Raw genomic sequence first — 20742 nt, forward strand, 5'->3', positions numbered from 1 at the left:
AAAAATTATAATATATTCATACAACAAAAAATAATGAAGTCATTAAAAAGAATGAGGTAAATCTATACACATTAAATTGGAAAGATGTCCACAAGATAATTATTAACTTAAAAAGAAAATAGCAAGTTGCTTTCCCAGAACTACAAGATGGTTTGACATCAGAAAATGTATTAATAAAAAAGTAACATTATTACAATAAATATGTTATTAATATTAAATGTTACATTATATTTATATTAATAAATGTTTGATACATATTAATGTTATGTTAATAGGTTAAAACAGAAAAACCAAATGACTATGTCAACAGATATAAAACACATAAAGATTATCAAGTTCATTAAATCCATTTATAAAAAGAAATGAAGCAATTAAGCCTATAACACATTGCCTTAATTATAATCTCTATGGTCTAGCAGTCACACCAACCATCAATTCCACAGAATTTGGTAATTCCTCCTGCCTTAAGTTTCATTGCTTAGCTTGTTCTAGGGAATGCTTTTGCACATTTCAGGAATAAAATGCAGCATACCTTTATTTACTCATGGAATAGTTGCCCTTTGTTTTTTTGTTTTGTTTTTTTTAATATATCTTATTGATTTTTTTACAGAGAGGAAGAGAGAGGGATAGAGAGTTAGAAACATCGATGAGAGCATTGATTAGTTGCCTCCTGCACACCTCCTACTGGGGATGTGCCCGCAACCAAGGTACATGCCCTTGACCGGAATCGAACCTGGGACCTTTCAGTCCGCAGGCCAGCGCTCTGTCCACTGAGCCAAACCGGTTAGGGCGAATAGCTGCCCTTCTTGATTCCATAAAGCATTTGGTTTTTACTAGAATTGTGGTTATCATTCCAATGAATATTTAGTTCACTCATGTTAAATTTACATCCTTTTCTGCACCTTTATGCACACAAACTTTTCGCTGTAATGCCAAATCACATAGTACATGCAGTTCTTTTCAAGATACTTATAACAGCAATTAAAATGAATCTGTACTATTAAGGCATATAAATAAAGTGCAGAAAACATGAGCAGCTACAGCCAAATTCCCTGGTGATGACAGATTCATCATGACTGCCATCTGATGGATATCAATTGAAAGACTTCCCAATGTCGGAGATGTAAAACATGGGTAAGAAAATGTGTTGTTTTTTTAACCCTCCCCTAAGGATATGTTGGTTTTTTTTATTGTTTCAGAGAGAGAAAGGGAGGAAGAAAAGGGGAGGGTCTAGAGAGAGAGACATCCATGTCAGAAAGTTGCCTCCCATTGATGCCCCGACTGGGGATACAACCCGAAATCTAGGTATGTGCCCGGACCAGAAATCAAACCCACAACCTTTTGGTGTACAAGGACAACATTCCAACCAATTGAGCTATTGGGCCGGGGCTGAAATGCATCTTAGAATAAATAAATTTATGATATGTACAGACAAAAAAAAAAGGGGGTCTACAAGTGGAACTTTAAAAAGGTCTTTGCTTTTGCCCCAGTGTGACTCAATGGTTAAGTGTCCACCCATGTACCAGGAGGTCGCAGGTTTGATTCCGGTCAGGGCACATGCCCAGGTTGCAGGATCAATCCCCAGTGGGGGGCATGCAGAAGGCAGCCTATGGATGTTGATGCTTCGATGTTTCTATCTCTCCCTCTTCCTTCCTCTCCCTAAAATCAATAAAAAGATTTTTTTCTTAAAAAAGGTATTTGCTTTTAATCATTTCTATATTGTTGAATGTGTTATGACAAGCATGTATTATTTTTTAATTTTATTATTTTTTTAATCCTCACTCAAGAATATGTTTTTACTGATTTTTTTTTTTTTTAAAGAAAGAGAGGCAGGAAGAGAGAGAGAGAAACATCCATGTTAAAGAGAAGCATCGATCAGCCACTTCATGTACGCACACTGGCCAGGGAACAAACCCACAACCGAGGTATGTGCCCTGACCAGGAATTGAACCCACGACCTTTTGGTGTATGGGATGATGCTCCAACCAACTGAGCCACCCAGTCAGGGCAGCATGAATTATTTTCAAACCTAAAATTTATAAAAATACAAATATGCTAAAAGTACAAAAAATTATTAGCATTAGTGAAAAAATGAATTCTTAAAAAACAACTCTTAAATTATTAAACATTATCTTTCCTGATGATTGTGCTAAAAAAAGAGTAACTTCCTAAAATAGTTCCTATTCTTCCCTCAGAGGTGAGTCACTTAAAACTAGTGCAAATTTGCTTGCTTTGATCCACGAAGTCTCTGCGGCAGGGCAATAATGAGTTCTGCCAATTAGTTGGCAGAAGTCCTCTACTAGTAAATAGGAGTGGCCAAGAAGACGCTGCCTTAAGCCGGGTCCACATGTCTAGAGTCACCCTCCAGGGCCAATCCCTTTTAAAAGGATGCTTGCTCCACAATTAAGAACCCTCCTCATCTCTATCTTCTGAAGGGGGTCCTTTATGCCAATACATAGGAAACCCAAGAAAACTACCAATGCCTAGGATACTCAAAAACTGGATGCCCACCTTTCTTCTCTTTGCTATTGTAATTCTGTGATGATTAAACAAGGTTCTGGACCAAAATAGTGCATGTATATTGGTCCCTCAATTATCATCAAATGCATAACGCAGTAAGTTTACAGTATATTAATATGTTGATTTTTGCCGAAACCGGTTTGGCTCAGTGGATAGAGCGTCAGCCTGCGAACTGAAAGGTCCCAGGTTCGGTTCCGGTCAAGGGCATGTACCTTGGTTGCGGCACATTCCCAGTGGGGGGTGTGCAAGAGGCAGCTGATCTATGATTATCTCTCATCGATGTTTCTGACTCTATCCCTCTTCCTTCCTCTCTGTAAAAAATCAATAAAACGTTTTTTTTTAAATGTTGATTTTTAAAAAGCTTTTATGACTATACATAAAGCAAAGTGCACAAAATGTAATTTTTCAGCTTGATGCGTTTTCTGACATACCTGTATCAGGACATAAAACATGAATAGCACTCCAAAAGTTCCCTTCATCCTCCCTGCCATTCATTCACTGCTCCCCAACCCAATCCCCAATGTCACTGCAGGAACATCTAAGAGCATAGATTAGTTTTGCTCAATTTGACACTTAACGTAAACGGAACCATACAGTACAGAAATGCTCTTTTAGATTTCTTTCTCTCAGGGCCATATTTGTGAGATTCATTCTACCGTTGACCAACCATACTGTTGAGATATACTTAGTATATTTTTTTCATTTTCATTTCTGTGTAGTATTACATTGTGTGAGTATGCTAAAACTTACTCTACAGTTGATGAGCATTTGGGTAATTTCTAGGTTATTACAAACGGTGCTGTTATAAACACTCTACTACAAGTCTTTTTATGACACATGTATATGTCTGTGAAGTATGTGCACTGAAACAGAACCATAGGCTATCCAGCAGGATCATAGGGTATGAAGCTTTAGTAAATACCACCAAGCAGTTTTCCAAGGTAATTTGGGTTACAATTTTCAACTGAAGCAATCTAAACATAAAAGTCATACAAATATAATTTTGCTTTAGTGCTTCAGAAGGTTTTCAGAATTGCAATATTTTGGGATAAACATTAGAGAAAATTACTTTTGTTGATAAATTACACTGGTTAATAAAGTCATAAAGAGATAGATAATTCAATAAAGTGGTTTTGTTTAAAAGACTGTTTCTGCCTGAAAAGTAAACTTTCCTTACCTTCAGATTTCACTGAATGTCAAACTATGCAATGAGTAAAATGAAGACTATATATTGATAATGTAAATAACAATGCTAAAAGCAAGGCAGCTAAACATCTTTGCCTTCATTAGAGTATATAAGTAAAAGCAGGGCCCTGACTGGTTTGGCTCTGTGGTTGAGTGTCAGCCCGCAGACTGAAGGGTTTCTGGTTCAATTCCCGGTCAAAGGCACATACCTTGGTTGCACGCTCAATCCCTGACCCCAATAAGGCCGAGTGCAGGAGGCAACTAATCGATGTGTCTCTCTAACATCGATGTTTCTCTCCCTCTCCCTCCTTTTCCCCTCCCCCTCCCTTTCCCTCTCCCTTTCCCTCTCCCGCGACCCCTCCCTCCCTTCTACTCTGTCTAAAATCAATGGGGAAATATTATTGGGTGAGGATTTTATTTTATTTTTTTAAGTAAAAGCAGGGCCAGTAAGTGTTGCTCAGTGGTTGAGCGTCGACCTATGAACCAGGAGGTCACAGTTAGATTCTGGGTCTCAGTACATGCCCGTGTTGCAGGCTCAATCTCCAGTAGAGGGTGTGCAGGAGACAGCCAATTGATGATTCTCTCTCATCCTTGATGTTTCTATTTCTCTCTCTCCCTCTTCCTTCCTCTCTGAAATCAATAAAAACATATATTTTTTAAATATATTTTTTATTGATTTTTTTACAGAGAGGAAGAGAGAGGGATAGAGAGTTAGAAACATCGATGAGAGAGAAACATCGATCAGCTGCCTCTTGCACACCCCCTATTGGGGATGTGCCCGCAACCAAGGTACATGCCCTTGACCGGAATCGAACCTGGGACCCTTGAGTCCGCAGGCCGACGCTCTATCCACTGAGCCAAACCGGTTTCGGCTAAAAACATGTATTTTTTAAAAAAATAAAAGGAGGAAGAGAAGAAGAGAAGTGATAAATTGGTGTCTCAGTGAATACCCGAAGTTATGAATTAATAACTGCAGTAACATCAAACAGTAACATTTGCTGAGCCATGGCACTCAGTACTGTGTATCAAGTACTATGCCCTTTAAATGTCCTAATTCAGTTCATCTTTGCAACCTTATGAGATAACTACTATTATTATTATCATCCCTATTTTAAAGATAAGGAATCATCTAAGTCTCAAAAAAGGTAACTTGCCCAAGGTTACACATAATGAAATCCCCAGAAATTCTGACTCCAGATGCTATGTTCTCAACCAACAATGAACAAGCAAAAATGTTAGTAGAAAGGGAAATTAAGGCTGATTCCAAAATTTGATACAAATACTTCAAATGATGTGGATGTCAACTTTACGCCCTGGCCAAGTGGGTAGCTCAGTTGTTAAAGCATCATCCCATATACCAAAGGTTGCGGGTTTGATTCCCGCCCAACCAGGGCACATATCTTGGTTGTGGGTTTGATCCCTGGTTACGTTGTGTATGGGAGGCAAACAATCAATGTTTTTCTCTCTCCCTCACCCTTCCTCTCTCTGTAAAATCAATAAAAACATATCCTCAGGTGAGGATTTAAAAAAAAGGTAGCAACCTTTCTGTCATAATTTTTACATTCAATCCTAGACCAAGAGTTATACTAGTCAATCAGATGTTATCAGCTATCATTTTCCTACTGTGAGACAGATGATTTTATTTATTTTTTGAGTGTTTAATTCAAACCTATATTTGTTGTTTCTAAAATGTTGATCCACAGACCACTTTCTTGTTACACGTGTGTACCAACAAAAACAAAAAGCAGAGAATCACTGCCATCCCTATAAAAGGAATGGCTCCTTTTCTAACATTCTTTAAAAATATACATTGTACACTCTTTGCGCCTCACCAAAAGTGGCAATGTAATAAATACATTGGCTTAGTTCTCCTCCCTGTTCAGTAAAGTCCACCAACTACCTGTTATAAGCCCTCTTCCTTTTGGATTTCTCCAGGGCTTTGTCCATGGTTTTCTTGTTCTCCCCTCAACATCTGGGACAGTACCACTTGCCCTTTAGTTTATGATTCAGTCCTATACCGGAGAAGTGGAACCACTCGATGGGGCACTCGTCACTGTCACAGCCGATCATTTCTCCACAGGAGACCGGAATGTCGTGCCATACACCAAAGGGTTTCGGGTTTGATTCCCGGTCAGGCCATATACCTAGGTTGTGGTTCGATCCCCGGATGAGGCAAGAATAGCAAATGTTTCTTTCTCACATTGATGTATGTGTGTTTCTCTCTCTCTCTCTCTCTCTCTCTCTCTCTCTCTCTCTCAAATCAATGAAAATATATCCTCCAATGAGGATTAAAAGTAAATAAAAGGTTAACTGGATCAAAAGAAAGGGTTTTCAAAAACCTCTTCACAAATTAGATATTATATTTATAACATTATTCAGAGCAGTAACTGAGTATCTTTCACTTCAAAGTAACAACTCATCTTTTACATACTGTTAGAATTCTTCCCAATAATCTTTTTTGGTTATGTATTTTATCAGATTTTAGATTTATAACCTTTTTAGATTAAACATTTTATCAATGAGTTAGATTTTAGATTATAATAAAATCTGATAAAAAGATATCATAGATGCTCTGGCCAAGGTGAAATAGGTAAACACTGTGTTTGCTTCCTCCGATGACCACATCAAAATTACAAATAAATTATAGAACAATCAACCTGGAAAACCATCTGAAGATTAGCTGGCCAGAATTCCCATAACTAAGGACCTAAAGAAGCCACATTTGGCAGGAGGGGCGGAGACCCACACCACATGTGATGGCTGAGAATCATCAGGAGGGATATCTCGTCTGCAGAGGTCCCACCTAAGGAGCAGGGGGTCCCAGTCCCACAATGGGCTCCCCAGCCCAGGGTTCTGGTGCCAGGAAGAGGAGTCTCTACAACATCTGGCTGGGGAAATCAGCAGGGACTCTATCCAGATGAGCCAGAGGGCTGCTGGAAACCCAGGCATCCCCTTAAAGGGCCTGTGTACAGTCTCAGTTGCCCACACTCACCCTAAGCTCCTTTGAAGGGACAGTAGCTTCAAAGGTACCAGAAACATACATAGAGAAACTGACTTGTGAGGCTTTGGGTAAGGGTGGAGGGACAGCAGAGATTGTTCCTATGTTGGACCCGCCCCCGACACGGCCTGAAGGTACAGGCGCTTCAGACTTTCTTAAAAATTCTCAAGGATCCTCAGACCCCAGGCAGGCAAGGATTGGCCTCAGAATGCCCTTTACTTCTGGCTGAAAGACTCCAGTCACAACAATGGTGCCAAATCTGAATATTCATTAACCTGGTGAACATTAACCTGGTGAACACCATTTGCCTTACCCTGAAACTCCCTGAGACCTTGCTCCACCCAAAGCTCTGGCTATTCCTCGAAGGCAGCCATCTCACTAGTGCTGCAAACTGTCCTAGTAACTCTCAAAGGTCCAAAGGGTCTGGGAAAATGGCTAATGGACACATCATGCCCTGTGCCTCTTGCTGATTGGCCCCAAGCCTGCTCTGTAGAGTGGCCAGCCTTGGTTCACCCTGTGGCCTCTCCCACGTGCCTCTAGGCCCACCACAGGCAGCTACCAACTGTGGATCACTTTGTAGCTCCTACCAGGTGGCCCAGGGCCAAGCACAGACAGCAGCTGACCTTGTCCTGAACAGGAGCCCCACCCAAGAGTCCTCAAAACCAACATACCTGGTGGTCGGCTTCAGACCACAACAGAGAACCACCCATTAGACCCACAAACAGCATACCCAAAGGGTATGTCTCAGCAGGCACCAGAGCTTCTCTGGGGCAAATCCCACTCCATGCGGTCAGTCCCTGCACAGAAGCTGGTACACTATGATCATGGCTAATCCTTCCAGCCAGCCAGTCTGAGGTTCAACCCCCACCCAATGAACTGCAACCGGAGGGCACACGCAACCCACATTTTTGGGAGCACCCAGCTGAGGTTATCAGAAAGGCTGTGCCACTGGGCTCCACAACACACGTACTATATAAGGACACCCTGCGAAGATCTACCTACTACATAGAAACAAACACAGAGGGCAGCCAAAATGAGGACACAAATAACACATCCCAAATGAAGTAAAAGGGAAAAACTCCAGAAAAAGAACTAAACCAAATGGAGGCATACAATCTACCAGATACAGAGTTCAATGAACTTGGGGAAGAACAGATAAAAAGTCTCTACGGGGTTGAACATTTCTTAGGTTGAGAGCAGTCTCCCTCATAGCTAGTATTTCACTAAATATGTGGCTTGTCACTACCTAGCTTGCAGCCGGTTAGCAAGAAAAATCCACGTGTTAGATTTGGGGAAACAGGCTGGCAAAGGATAGCTCCTTGATTAGCTGGGTAGCAGTAGAGTCAGAATATTCTGAGGTGAGGCCTCCTGATCAGAGAAAAGGGGATCTGCTTTGGAAGTCAGTGGCTGCATTAATCCTTTATCAAGCCAGGTCTACAGGTGCTTCTGGGTTTTATTCCCGAAACGGTTTGGAAACTGCTTTTCCAGGCTATGATACTCTGAACATCTCTATCCCTTTCTAGGTAAATTAGCTAAAAGGGATTCCATTATAAAAATTAAGAAACCTTTCATATACACAAATGATAACCAAGTATGAACTTTATGAGTTTATAAATTTATAAACTAAAAGCACTACATATTCAGAAAAAAGATCTAAAGGCCTGTAATAGCAGATAACACCCTAAAGTTTAACTCTAAAGAGAAAAGTGGGATTGACATGTACAGGTAAACGAAGGGGTGAGGAAGGCTTTCATTTTTCTTCTCTATACTTACTTCTCTTCTGTTTAAATATATTTTACAATGAGAAATAGTCATACAGTACTGGGAATTTAAAAAACATAATTTAAAATCATGCATGCAGCAGATATACTAAAAGTAATTTTTTTAAAACTTTAAAAAATTAAAACCCAGAGGTGCCTGTCAACCTAATTGAGTACAGTTTTACTGTACTTAACAAAATAAAAACATTCTATGGTACATATATACACAATTTCATGTATTCTGACTTATATAACATAAAAACTTCATATTACCTTGGAATGGGTAATATGGGTAATACTTTCTAACTATGACCCCAGAGGTAGAAAGAAAAAATAGTTTTTTTTTAATTAAAATAAAAATTTTAAACCTTAAAGTTAAAAGATGAGCAAAAAACTGGGGGAAATAATCTGAAGCATAATGGCAAATAATAGATTGATACTTCCTATATATAAAGAATTCTTACAAATCAATAAGAATCAACATCTTAATTTAAAAATAGGCAAAGAGCATTAACAGGCATCTCTCTCTCTCTTTCACACATACATACACACACACACACACACACACACACACACACACACGGCAAAAAAAACATTAAAATGGTCAATCTCAGTTTTTTTATCAATCAACAAATATTTGGTAATATCTAGTATTAAATATGGTATAGGCAAAAGGACAGCCTCAGACACTAAATTTAGAAGGGCAACCTGGAATACCAACAAAAGTTTAAACATGTGTTCCATAAACAAAGCAATTCTACATTTGGAAAAGTATCTTATGCAAATAAACAGACATACAAGGATAAAGACATTCAGGCACTATGAAAAATTAAACAAATAAATATTCAAAAATCCATAGTGTTTTATGATATTGCAAAACCATGCAGCCAATGCAAATAAAAATGTACTACCTCTGTTAGCATGAAAAGAATTTCTAGATATACGAGTACGTGAAAAAGGCAGGCAACCAAGTAGTATTTTCTATTAGTGTTAAATACAGATCTATATAAGCATTTATATATATGCACACATATCTACAAACACACACCACGGCATATATTCTAGAAAACAGGTCTAAAATATTGCATACCAAAATGTTACAGTGGCTAGTCCAGAATAATACAATCATAGGTGATTTTCACTTTCTTCTTCATACCTTTTGAATAGTCTAAAACCTGTACAAGTGAATATGTATGGGTTTTCTGATGAGAAATAGTAATAAATATTTTCATTCTTGAAACAAAGAGCAATAAAGTCACCTTATTAAATGCTTTGTGCTGTAATCATATATTACTATTTTCTTACCTTTAAACCTTCAGCTGGAAGTCTATAACCAAATCTTGCTGGAAGATCATCAAATGTCTGAGACACATTTTCAAAATTATACTAAATGTAAAATTAGAAACAATCCAGTTACAACCAATTTAAACATAACATTAAAAACAAAAAGGTTTATTAAATTATTTGAGTTGTAATTTCCATAATTCTGATTATCACAGTTTATTATAAGAAAAATAATTTTATAAATGCACATTCACTAAAATAGCAAGGAATACATACAATTTACTACATATACAGCTGCTTAAATTGGATTCTGATTTCATATAATAATTAAACAACAGCAATAATTCTATAACATTAAACTGCTGACTATTTTCTAAGTTTTTCCCAGGGACAATACCCTAGGCAAGGGATTTTCTAGAAAGATTATTTCCCAGCAGGATTCCACTTTATTTTCTCTGACTTAATAGAAGAGATTTACAGGATTTCTGCCCCTAGCTATGAAAAATGCATTTTCCCCAAAGCAAGGAGGAGTATCAAATTCTATTTTTAAAGCATTGTCATTTTTTATATAATCTGAAAATTTTTAACTAGGGCTAAACAATGAAAGGATTAAACTGAATGAAGTACATATATATAGAAAACCTATTTTAACAGTTTTCCCCTTCCTTATAGATATAGATTCCTATGCTAAAATATTTATCAGTCCTCTACCAACACAGAACAAAACAAAAGAAGTAAATAGTAAATAAGTAACTTTAGAAACACAGACAAAACATGTATGGTGCAATAGAAGTTCAGAGAGTTGTCATAAACTGTAGGCAAAAAATAGAAAAAATAGAACATATTTGTTTGAATATAGATAAAAAGAATGGAACAAAGCAAGAGTGTTACGTATAGATAGCAAAGGATAGAAGGATCAAGCAAAACTTAAATATTCATAAACATGGATTAGGTCCCACATCCAAGTTGATGGCTATATCATCCCTAAATCAAACACCTACTGGTGATCCCCATTCTAGCTTCATGTGTCATCTGCCAGAGACATGCAGATAAATAGCTCTTCAGGTTAACAGCAAGTTACAGCTGTGTTCATATGCAAATACCTCACATCTCTCCCATAAAGCAAGCAAAGGTTGGATCTAGACCCCTTCCATCTGTCAAGTCCCCTTGCTAACCTCAGCTCATGCCCTGGTTACCACCCTGTCACCAGGGAAAGCTGATGCAGCAGAGAGAGACTGGACAAAATGATGACAGTAACACAGGACTCAGGCAGTGTAGTTCTTGCATTCCACGTGTACCCTATCCCAAGTGCCTCAGCATATCCATCTATTCCCTGTACTTCTCACCATATGTTTGTAATTAATTCAATAAACTGTGTGATTCAAGCACCTGAATTTAGTCTCTGAACCTATCCACTATGTCACCTCTAGAATAGTCACCCTGGTGTTATACTTGGAGGCCAGCGCTGCTTCTGAGACATTTCCTACTGTAACACTAATTCATCTTTGGAGAGTACATTAGGATTACAAAGTGCTTTAGAGTCACAAAGTGCTATTATATCCATCACCACATGTATCATTTAATCTCCTAAGTAAAAGACCTTTCTTTAACTGATTTAATTCAATTATGATGAGCTCTGTATTGAATTTGAGAAAGTTATTTAACTCTTCCAAGGCCAAAGACTCTACTGTAAAATAAACTGATCTAGATCAACGTAAATAGACCAAAGAAAAATACAAATGTGTGCAGACAGTACTTTTTTAAAAGGTACTTTTAAAATTAGGAAATGGAAAATCTACAACGGTACTAAAGTATTTTTTTTTTATCATTCCCTTTATTGAGGAGTTTCACTTTTTTACTAGAAGTTCAGAAATAAAATATCTGCTTTGACCTACATAGTACTTGTAATATTAGGACTTGGAATCAGTTTTGTTATTAAGTGAGACCCATTTTGAAATTACTTAGTGTTTTCTTAATAGCAAAATAAGGATTGTCTCACACTGCCTCTTATAGTCCCACTAGAGGCCCAGTGCACAAAATTCGTGCACAGATAGGGTCCCTAGTGGCTGCCAGCTGCCAGCCGGGGCCTTCCTTCATTCTGCGCTGCCCCCTGATGGTCAGCGCATGTCATAGCGAGCAATCGAACTCCTGGTCGAACTCCCGAGGGGACACTTTGCATATTAGGCTTTTAGATAGATAGATAGATAGATAGATAGATAGATAGATAGATAGATAGATAGGTAGGTAGATGATAGATTGTTTAAAAAAACAGTTCTTATCATGAATAAGAGAAATGAACACATCTTTAGCACAAAGTGCTTTACATTTTTACTACTGAGGGGAGACTGCTGGCACCCACAGCCACAAGATGGCGGCGCCCATTCCCCTCAGCCCCGCCAGGGAGCCGCGTTCCTGCCTCCGGCGTCCCCCAGTCCCCTTAGCGCCCCCAGCCGCCCAGGGCCGGCCCGAGGCGCAGGCAAGCCTCGGATGGCAGCTGCCTAGCTGACGCCAGAGGCACAGGCAAGCCTTGGATGGTGGCTGCCCAGCCGCCCAGAGCCGGCCCAAGGGCAGGTAACCAGGGCCAGCCAAGGCTTGCGCTGTCGGCAGTGGCAGCAGCAGAGGTGTGATGGGGGCATCACCTTCCCCTGATCGCCGGGTCGCCTCCCGCCCCTGAGGGCTCCAGACTGTAAGAGGGGGCAGGCTGGGCTGAGGGACCCCCGCTCCAGTGCATGAATTTCCATGCACCGGACCTCTAGTTAGAAAATAAAGTCACTCCTCTCTGGAATCCCATCTGCAGTGATTACCACGAATAACAGTTTTAATGCACATATTTTGAAAAGGTCTTTTCATAAACCAATTCTCCTCTTTGACAGCAGCCTTAGTAGAAAATTTCATTTAATTTAGAAAGTAACAATTATTGAGCATTTATGACATCATGCTAAACACTTAATAGGTATTCACTTATTTAATCCTTACAACAACCCTAAAGTCAGTCACTATTATTTTCATCCTCATTTTAGAGAGACCACAGATGTTGAAAATAACTTGCTCTAGTAAATTAGAGGAACCAGGATTCTAATCTATGCAGTCTGGCCCCAGAACCTGGCTCTTAACCCATTGCCCTACATTGTCTCTCATACAGTCTCATTTTCATAAGAAGTAAAGTGAGACTTAAGAGACTAGAATGCCTATGCCTTCAAAAGCTAAGGTATAGAAACCAGCTTAGTTTTCTCCCAGGCTCTACACTGATCCTAGACTCTTCCGTAAGTGCTACATACAGTATGCAGACACATGGCTGAGGACCACATCAAGCTTTGATCAGCAACAATTCCAGCCCTTCTATTTCTCACCTAATGTCACTAAGCAATTCGTACTGAAAAAGTAAAAACAATAAACCTTAGCACAGTACCTAGAGTACAGATGTGCATGGGTACACATGCACACACACACACAGTTAATTCTTCTCTTTCTAGCGTCACAGAAATGAGAAAGAGAAAACAGATACACTTACCAGTTTAGAGGATAGTAAGACACCTAGAAAGGACACCTAAGGTTTTGAGGAACAATGTTCTCTAAAATCTTTTCTAGCCATCACTACAGATAAGACCATTGTGCTTTTTTTCTGACTCATTAATATTAATTTTAGCTTAATATTTTCTTTGTTAATCCTCACCAGAGGATTTTTTTTCCCCACTGATTTTCAGAGAGTGGAAGGGAGGGGGAGAGACAGAGAAAAACAACATCAATGGGTTGCCTCCCACACGTGCACGTGGATTGAGCCTGCAACCTACGTATGTGCCTTTGACCAGAATTGAACCTGAGACCCTTCAGCCCACAGGCTGACACTCTAACCACTGAGTCAAACCAGGTAAGGCAGTTTAATATTTTCTATGGACATCTTGTACAATTGTTAAAAATAACATTATTAAAGTCATTACATATATACTAATTATCAAGGAAAACAGTAAGATTCTAGAAATACACAGCATATAGCTATACATACATATGAGCACTCTTGGGAGCACACACACTCGCAAGAACAACAACATCTATCAGGTATTTACTGTACATTAGATCTTACATTAGATATTCAGCAGTAAAAAGATGAGTAAGGTCCCCCACTTTCAAGTAACAACTATGTATATGTGCCCAAATATTTGTAGGTAAACACCTTATAAAATTCTACCATTTAGGACTTTTAAAGCTTTTCTTTAAGGGATGTTTTTAGGCATGAATAAATTTTATACTTACTGCTAAAATGTCTGCTTCTACAGGCAGTAGGTTTAAAAATGCAAACAACTGCACAGTCAAGATGGTATAGATTTGTGTGGCCGACAGCATGAGCATCCCTATGGAGAGCAGCATCTCGCTGTCAGATCACCTGGAAGATAAGCAGATAAGTAACAATGAACTCTGGTGCTTTGTCCCTGAAAATAAATGACTTGCTATATTAATTCCTGATGTCCAAAAATATCTCTTTTAATTATGATCGTGAAAAAATTAAACATATTCAAAAGCATAGGGATTTACACAGATTTGAACATTTAAGTAAACACCCAAGGTTAGTCAAAACTTACATAGCTCATAGTGATTAAGTTCTGTGTTTTAACCACAAAACAAACATCTTCCCATAGTTGTTGGTTTACAGTACAACTTATCTACTAATTCAATTATGGGGAAACTAGATTCAATCCAAATAATTATTTAAAAACTCACAAGCACCTTTGCTTTAAATGTTTTACAATTTTAAAGAATTGTTATAATTATTTAAATATAATTTATAAATTCACATATAAATTTACTTTTTATTTATTCTTGCATATTGTGCCTATAGAGAATGTAAAAAGAAAACAAACCCCTTACAAGTAATACTTTTGTCCTTTCTCTCCTAACATAGACATTTTTCCGTCTCTACATCCTAATAGCTCTACATCCTAATAGTGATAGTGCAGCTATCTCTCCCAATCTCATGCAATTCTCTACATGAGTCTCTACCTAGCTCACAGCAAAATGATATCATGAAAGGACTAAATGTTAACCAAGCTAAATTCAAAATTCTCATCAGTAAGCCTCAACCAACTATATAGCATACTTAAAGGTGAGCATAAAGTTTACCTTTATAAATAATTATTTCATCAAATACCACCAACTCATGTAATACCAACTATGATGATGACTACTGCTGGTAAGGAGATTACACACGGACTCAAACTGGTTCTTTAACAAACACTGAAAGAAAAATATCTCTGAATAATTTCTGAACTACCACCTTACAAACCCATTAAGATCAGAGATGAAATAATGGTGAAAACCTATTAAATTTATAGATTTGTTCCACAGAGACAGAAAGCAGATTAGTGGTTGCCTGTGGCTGGGGTTAAGAATTAAGGTAGGGGATGGACAGATATGAAGAGGGTTTCTTTTCAGGGTGATAAAAATGTCCTAAAATCAGATTGAGGTGATGGATACTCAACTTAATAAATACACTGAGTGGCCAGATTATTATGATCTCTGAAGGCATAATAATCTGGCCATTCAGTGTATATCCTATATAATAAAAGGCTAATATGCAAATTGTCGCCTCGACCAGGAGTTCGACCAGCAGGCAGGCCGGCCAACCACCCATGTCCCCTCCCCCTGGCCAGGCTGGCCGGATCCCACCCATGCACAAATTCATGCACTGGGCCTCTTAATATATATACTGAGTGGCCAGATTATTATGCATTCAGAGATCATAATAATCTGGCCACTCAGTGTATACTAAATCACTGCACTGTTCATTTTAAATGGGTAGATGTTATGGTATATGACTTATATCTCAATAAAACTGTTTTTAAAATGTATAGATTTGTTTTAATCCTCACCCAAGGATATTTTTCCATTGATTTTTAGAGAGAGGGAAAGACAGAGAGAAATATTGATGTGAGAGAAACACATGGATTGGTTGCCTCCTGCAGGAGCCCCAACCAGTGCATAGGGGGGGTGGGGAGATGGGAGCCTGCAACCCAAGGTACGGGCCCTTGACCTGAATCGAACCTGGGACACTTCGGTCCGTGGGCCAATGCTCTATCCACTGAGCCAAAAACGGTTAGGGCAAAATGGATAGATTTATAGATATTGGTTTCTTAGGTAAAGTACATTTTATAATATACCTCTGTGCAGAAAAACAAGTTAACATAACAGGCCTGAGGTTGCTATCCTTAGAAAGGTCTCCTTTCAAGGTTGGCCCTTCACTGGCACTTGGGAACTTAGATTTCAGAAGGGTTCCTATCATTCCCTGATAAGAACAGCTCATTGTGCCTAAACTTTCTTTCCAGGAATCTGAAATTTTGGTACATGTTAGGCTACATGAACAGCCCCCAGTGTAAACCATAGGCACTGTATCTATGAGCTTCCCCAGCAGATATTTCCAAATGTTGTCATAACTCACTGATGAGGAATTAAGCATATTCTGTGTGACTCCACTAGAGGAGGACTCAAAGCTGACACCTGGTTTCCTCTGGACTTGATCCTATGCTCCTTTTCTCCTTGTTGGTTTTGCTTTATATCCTTTCACTGTAATAAACCCTATTCTGAGTCCTCTAAGTTCTCCTCATGAATCACTGAACCTGGGGTGCCCCAGGGACCCCCAACACAACCACATGAGACAATTTCTGGTCAAAAATCATACCATAAAAACATACAAATCCTTATTAAATAAGGCATAGTTGCTAGGAAGAAAAAATATTCTGTCTGTTGACCACTGACCTATTTGACTTCCCTTGTAATGTTCTGCAATTGCCAAGTTTGGGGATAAGGAGGGAGAGTTTAGAGCAGGGGTGGGGTACCATTTTTTCTGCCAAGGGCCATTTGGATATTTATAACATCATTCGCCATACAAAATTATCAACTTAAAATTAGCCTGCTATATTTGTGCAAACATTTAATTAACTCACCCCTAATGCTTTGGCAGGACTAGACCAAATGATTTTGCAGACCTTATATGGCCTGCGGGCTGGACATTTCCCATCCCTGGTTTAGAGGAAAAATAACTCTAAAATAGGAATAATAACCACAACTTGTTATAGATCACTTGTACTTAGAGCAACAGGCATTGTTCTAAGCATGATATTGAATTAATTTCATCTAATTCTAACAACTCCCTATAAGGTAGGTATCATTTCATAGATGGAGAAAACGTGCTGTTAAGTAACTTGTGCAAGGTCAAACAATAAATAACGGCAGAACCCGGATTCAAACCGAGGCTATGTGCCTCCAAAGTCCACACTCTTGGGTAGAAGTCAGGAGTTGTCCAAGGCATAGATATTTAAGAAGCACCAACAAATCAGTGATCTTAATGTAAAAATAAAAATTAAAATGAGAAGAGACTAGAGAGAACTCTGAAGAATACCTAAATTTAAGGATAGGGGAAGAAAGCAGAAAAAAAGAGAGAAAGAGACTGATTTCACCAAAGTAAAGAAAGAACTTTTGAGATAAATGGGGGGGGCGGAAGGGGGGGGTGGGGAGGCAGCCAACGAAGTAAATGCTGGAAAAGAGGCAAAAAGGCACAAAAATTTTCCCATTTCAGGACCTGTCCAATCCAAATAATTTCATTCCCCTGTAGTCTAATAGGTACCCTTGCTCTGACCACCTCTTTATTTTCAAGAATGCACTGTGCTATGGCCAGCTCTGTATCTTTATTCATGTGTCATCCAGAAATTAAATACACTTTCCTCTACCTTCAAAGGAAAATTTAGGGAAAAACTAAGAAAGGAAAATTTAGGGAAAAACTAAGAATCATATGAAGTTGTATGCAAATTTTTGTATGTATAAGTATATGCAGTTTCTGTTAAAGAGATCCATCATATCACATTCTCAACAAAAGCACAAAAGGGGTCTTTGTTGTTAAATCTTCCCTTCTCAAAGAAGTCTTCTGGAGACAAAGATTAACAAGCTTAAACCCTTTCTTCTTTTTAATCCTCACTGCAGGATATGTTTATTAATTTTTAGAGAGGGGAGGGGGGAGAACATCACTCGGTTGCCTCGCATACACACCCCAACAGGGGATCAAACCTGAAATCTAGGTATGTGCCATGACTAGGAATCGAACCCTCAACTTTTTGTTGTATGGGATGTCGCTCCAACCCACTGATACTATCTCCTTTCCGTATTAAATGGTGTTGGCAGCCTTGTCAAAAATCATCTGACCATATATGTGAGGATATATTTCTGGATCCTCTATTCTATTCCACTGGTCTATATGTCTGTTTTTATGCCAGTACCATATTGTTTTGATTACTATAGGTTTTTGCTCTTTGTCAATATTGTTTCCCTTGAGATTCCATATGAATTTTAGGATGGATTTTTCTATTTCAGCAAAAAAATGTATTTGGGATTTTAACAGGGATTACATTGAATCTCTAGATTGCTTTGGACAATACTGATGTCTTAACAATATTAAGTCTATCAATCCATAGGATGTCTATCCATTTATTTGTACCTTCTTTAATGTCTTTCAGCAACATAGTTTTCTGTGTACAAATCTTTTGCCACCCTAGGTAAATTCATTCCTAAGTATTTTATTCTTTTTTATGCTATTGTAATGTTGTAGGCATTTGGACAGACATGAGCAGGGCACGGAAAATGGGCCAGGTACAAGAGGCCAACCCAGGTGGAAAGCCCCAAATGCCTAAGCAACAGACAATCCATCAATTGTAGGGTGGAACCTGGCACCCAGGGTGACTTTTTCTCCCCTAGCTTATCAATGGTCATCAAGTTTGGACCCCCTGTCCTTTCCTCCCTAGAGATAACATCTCTGCCTCAGTTGTATTTCAGTTCCAGGCCCAGATAAGCACAAAACCAGCCACAGGACCAACTGCGTTGAATAATGACCCCCTGCCCTGGTGCCTGCCAATCAATCAGTGGAGAACACAACCCTGAAAGAACAAAGCTGCTGAATATTCTATTAAGATCTTCCCTTAGGACCTCCCCTAAAATTCCCACCCTTAAAACCCTTAGGCTGGAGGACCCAGTGCACTCTCTTCCCCCAGCCCCCACGCAGCACACCACTGCCTTTTCCTTTCCCTTCTCCTGCCCCTTCCCCTCCCGCCAAGCACATCACCATCAGCTTCCTCACTCCCAGCTCCAAGGGCCCTTCCTTTACCTCTATAACGTATTTCCTACACCCATTTCTTCTAGGAATGACTTCTTCTACAGCTGTGATTTTATAAACTAGTGGCCTGGTACACAAAATTCATGCACTGGGGGAGAGGGGTGTCCATCAGCCCAGCCTGCACTCTCTCCAATCTGGGATGCCTCTCACAATCCGGGACTGCTGGCTCCCAACCACTCGCCTGCCTGCCAGCCTGATCACCCCCTAATCACTCCCCTGTCAGCCTGATCGACGCCTAACTGCTCCCCTGCCAGCTCGATTGCCCCAACTGCCCTCCCCTACCGGCCTGGTCGCCCCGAACTGCCCTTCCCTGCCAGCCTGATCTCACCCCCAACTGCCCTCCCCTGCAGGCCTGGTCACCCCCAACTGCCCTCCCCTGCAGGCCTGGTCCTTCTCAACTGCCCTCCCTTGCAGGCCGGGTGCCTCCCAACTGCCCTCTCCTGCTGGCCATCTTGTAGTGGCCATCTTGTGTCCACATGGGGGCAGGATCTTTGACCACATGGGGGCAGACATATTGTGTGTTGGAGTGATGGTCCATCTGCATATTACTCTTTTATTAGATAGGATAGAGGCCTGGTGCAGGAGTGGGGGCCAGCTGGTTTGCCCTGAAAGGTGTCCCAGATCAGGGTGGGGGTTCCCTTGGGGCATGGGGCGGCCTGAGCGAGGAGCCTGTGGTGGTTTGCAGGCCGGCCACACACCCTCGCAACCCAAGCGGAGGCCCTGGTATCTGGAATTTTATTTTCCTTCTACAATTGAAACTTTGTAGCCTGGAGCGGAGCCAAGCCTGCTGCTCCCTCCGCGGCCGGCAGCCATTTCTGTGGCAGTTAATTCCCCTTCTATAATTGAAACTTTGTAGCCTTAAGCAGAGGCTGGGCCCGGACAGGGTGTGCAGAAAGTTTTGCTTCCCCTGTTGCCGCCGGCAACCCTGGCTTGCTCTCTCAAGCTCCGTTCTACCAACATTTCTGTTTGAATTTGTTTACCTTCTGTAATTGAAACTTTGTAGCTTGAGTGGAGGCTTAGGCCTACAACAGCTCACGGAAAGCTTGGCTTGCTCTGTTACCTGGGAAACCTTGCTCTGTGTGGCTGTAGCCATCTTGGTTGGGTTAATTTGCATACTTGCTCTGATTGGCTTGTGGGCGTGGCTTGTGGGTGTGTCGATGGTATGGTCAATTTGCATATTACCTTTTTATTAGGCAGGGTGGTAGGATAGTAGCTATAAAGATGTAACAGAGGCAGGAGAGAGGAATCCCAAAGAGGCACGATGATACCTCTGGGAGATGTATATCTTCATTAACTTCATTATGGTGATGCTTTCATTTATACTAACACCCGCCCAGTGCATGAATTTCGAGCACCAGGCCTCTAGTAGCTATATAAATATCTCAAAGCTCATCAAAGCATACTCTTTAAAAATGTACAGTTTATTGTATGTCAATTTAAAGTCTGCAAAGCTGTTTTAATTTTTTTTTTAATAATAATAATTAAACTATGTTGGGAAAATAGTGCTGAGGGAGAGAACCCAAAAGGAATAACTTTGTAGAAATCCCCAAGGCTGGGATTTCTCACTGGAGAAGGTATGGTGGCAGCACACTTGATAATAGAGAATTTCAATGGGTTTTCCAAAACCAGAGCTGATCCACTGTTGCCAGACAAACAGGAAACAATCCTCTGGAATGCAGGTGGGCAGAGGTAATCTGGGCATTGCAGGCACGAGGCCTGAGGAAGGCAGTGTCCACTTCAGAAGGGCCTAACAAGATGGTCACCAGGTCTGGGGCTACAAGATCACTGAAATCCTTTGTTCTCTGGGCACATGGCTAAGACAGAGCAACACCAGATCTTCCCAC

At 40.0% G+C, this 20742-nt stretch overlaps 1 protein-coding gene across 2 annotated transcripts in view; it reads right to left on the reverse strand.

Annotated features, from left to right (window-relative positions):
- RNF13 (ring finger protein 13) overlaps positions 1 to 20742 on the reverse strand; it is a 180962-nt gene that overhangs the window by 124532 nt on the left and 35688 nt on the right. For both annotated transcript variants that reach the window (XR_013813151.1, XM_079764177.1), the window contains exons 2-3: positions 13999 to 14128; positions 9769 to 9849 (exon numbers count right to left, since the gene is read on the reverse strand). Coding sequence is in view for 1 of the 2 variants with exons in the window: in XM_079764177.1 (XP_079620303.1) it covers positions 9769 to 9849; positions 13999 to 14112 (195 nt within the window). In the remaining variant the exon portion in view is untranslated. The remainder of the gene's footprint in view (positions 1 to 9768; positions 9850 to 13998; positions 14129 to 20742) is intronic.

This window comes from Cnephaeus nilssonii (genome assembly GCF_951640355.1).
Source record: "Cnephaeus nilssonii genome assembly, chromosome: 3".
Classification (NCBI taxonomy): Eukaryota; Metazoa; Chordata; class Mammalia; order Chiroptera; family Vespertilionidae; genus Cnephaeus; species Cnephaeus nilssonii.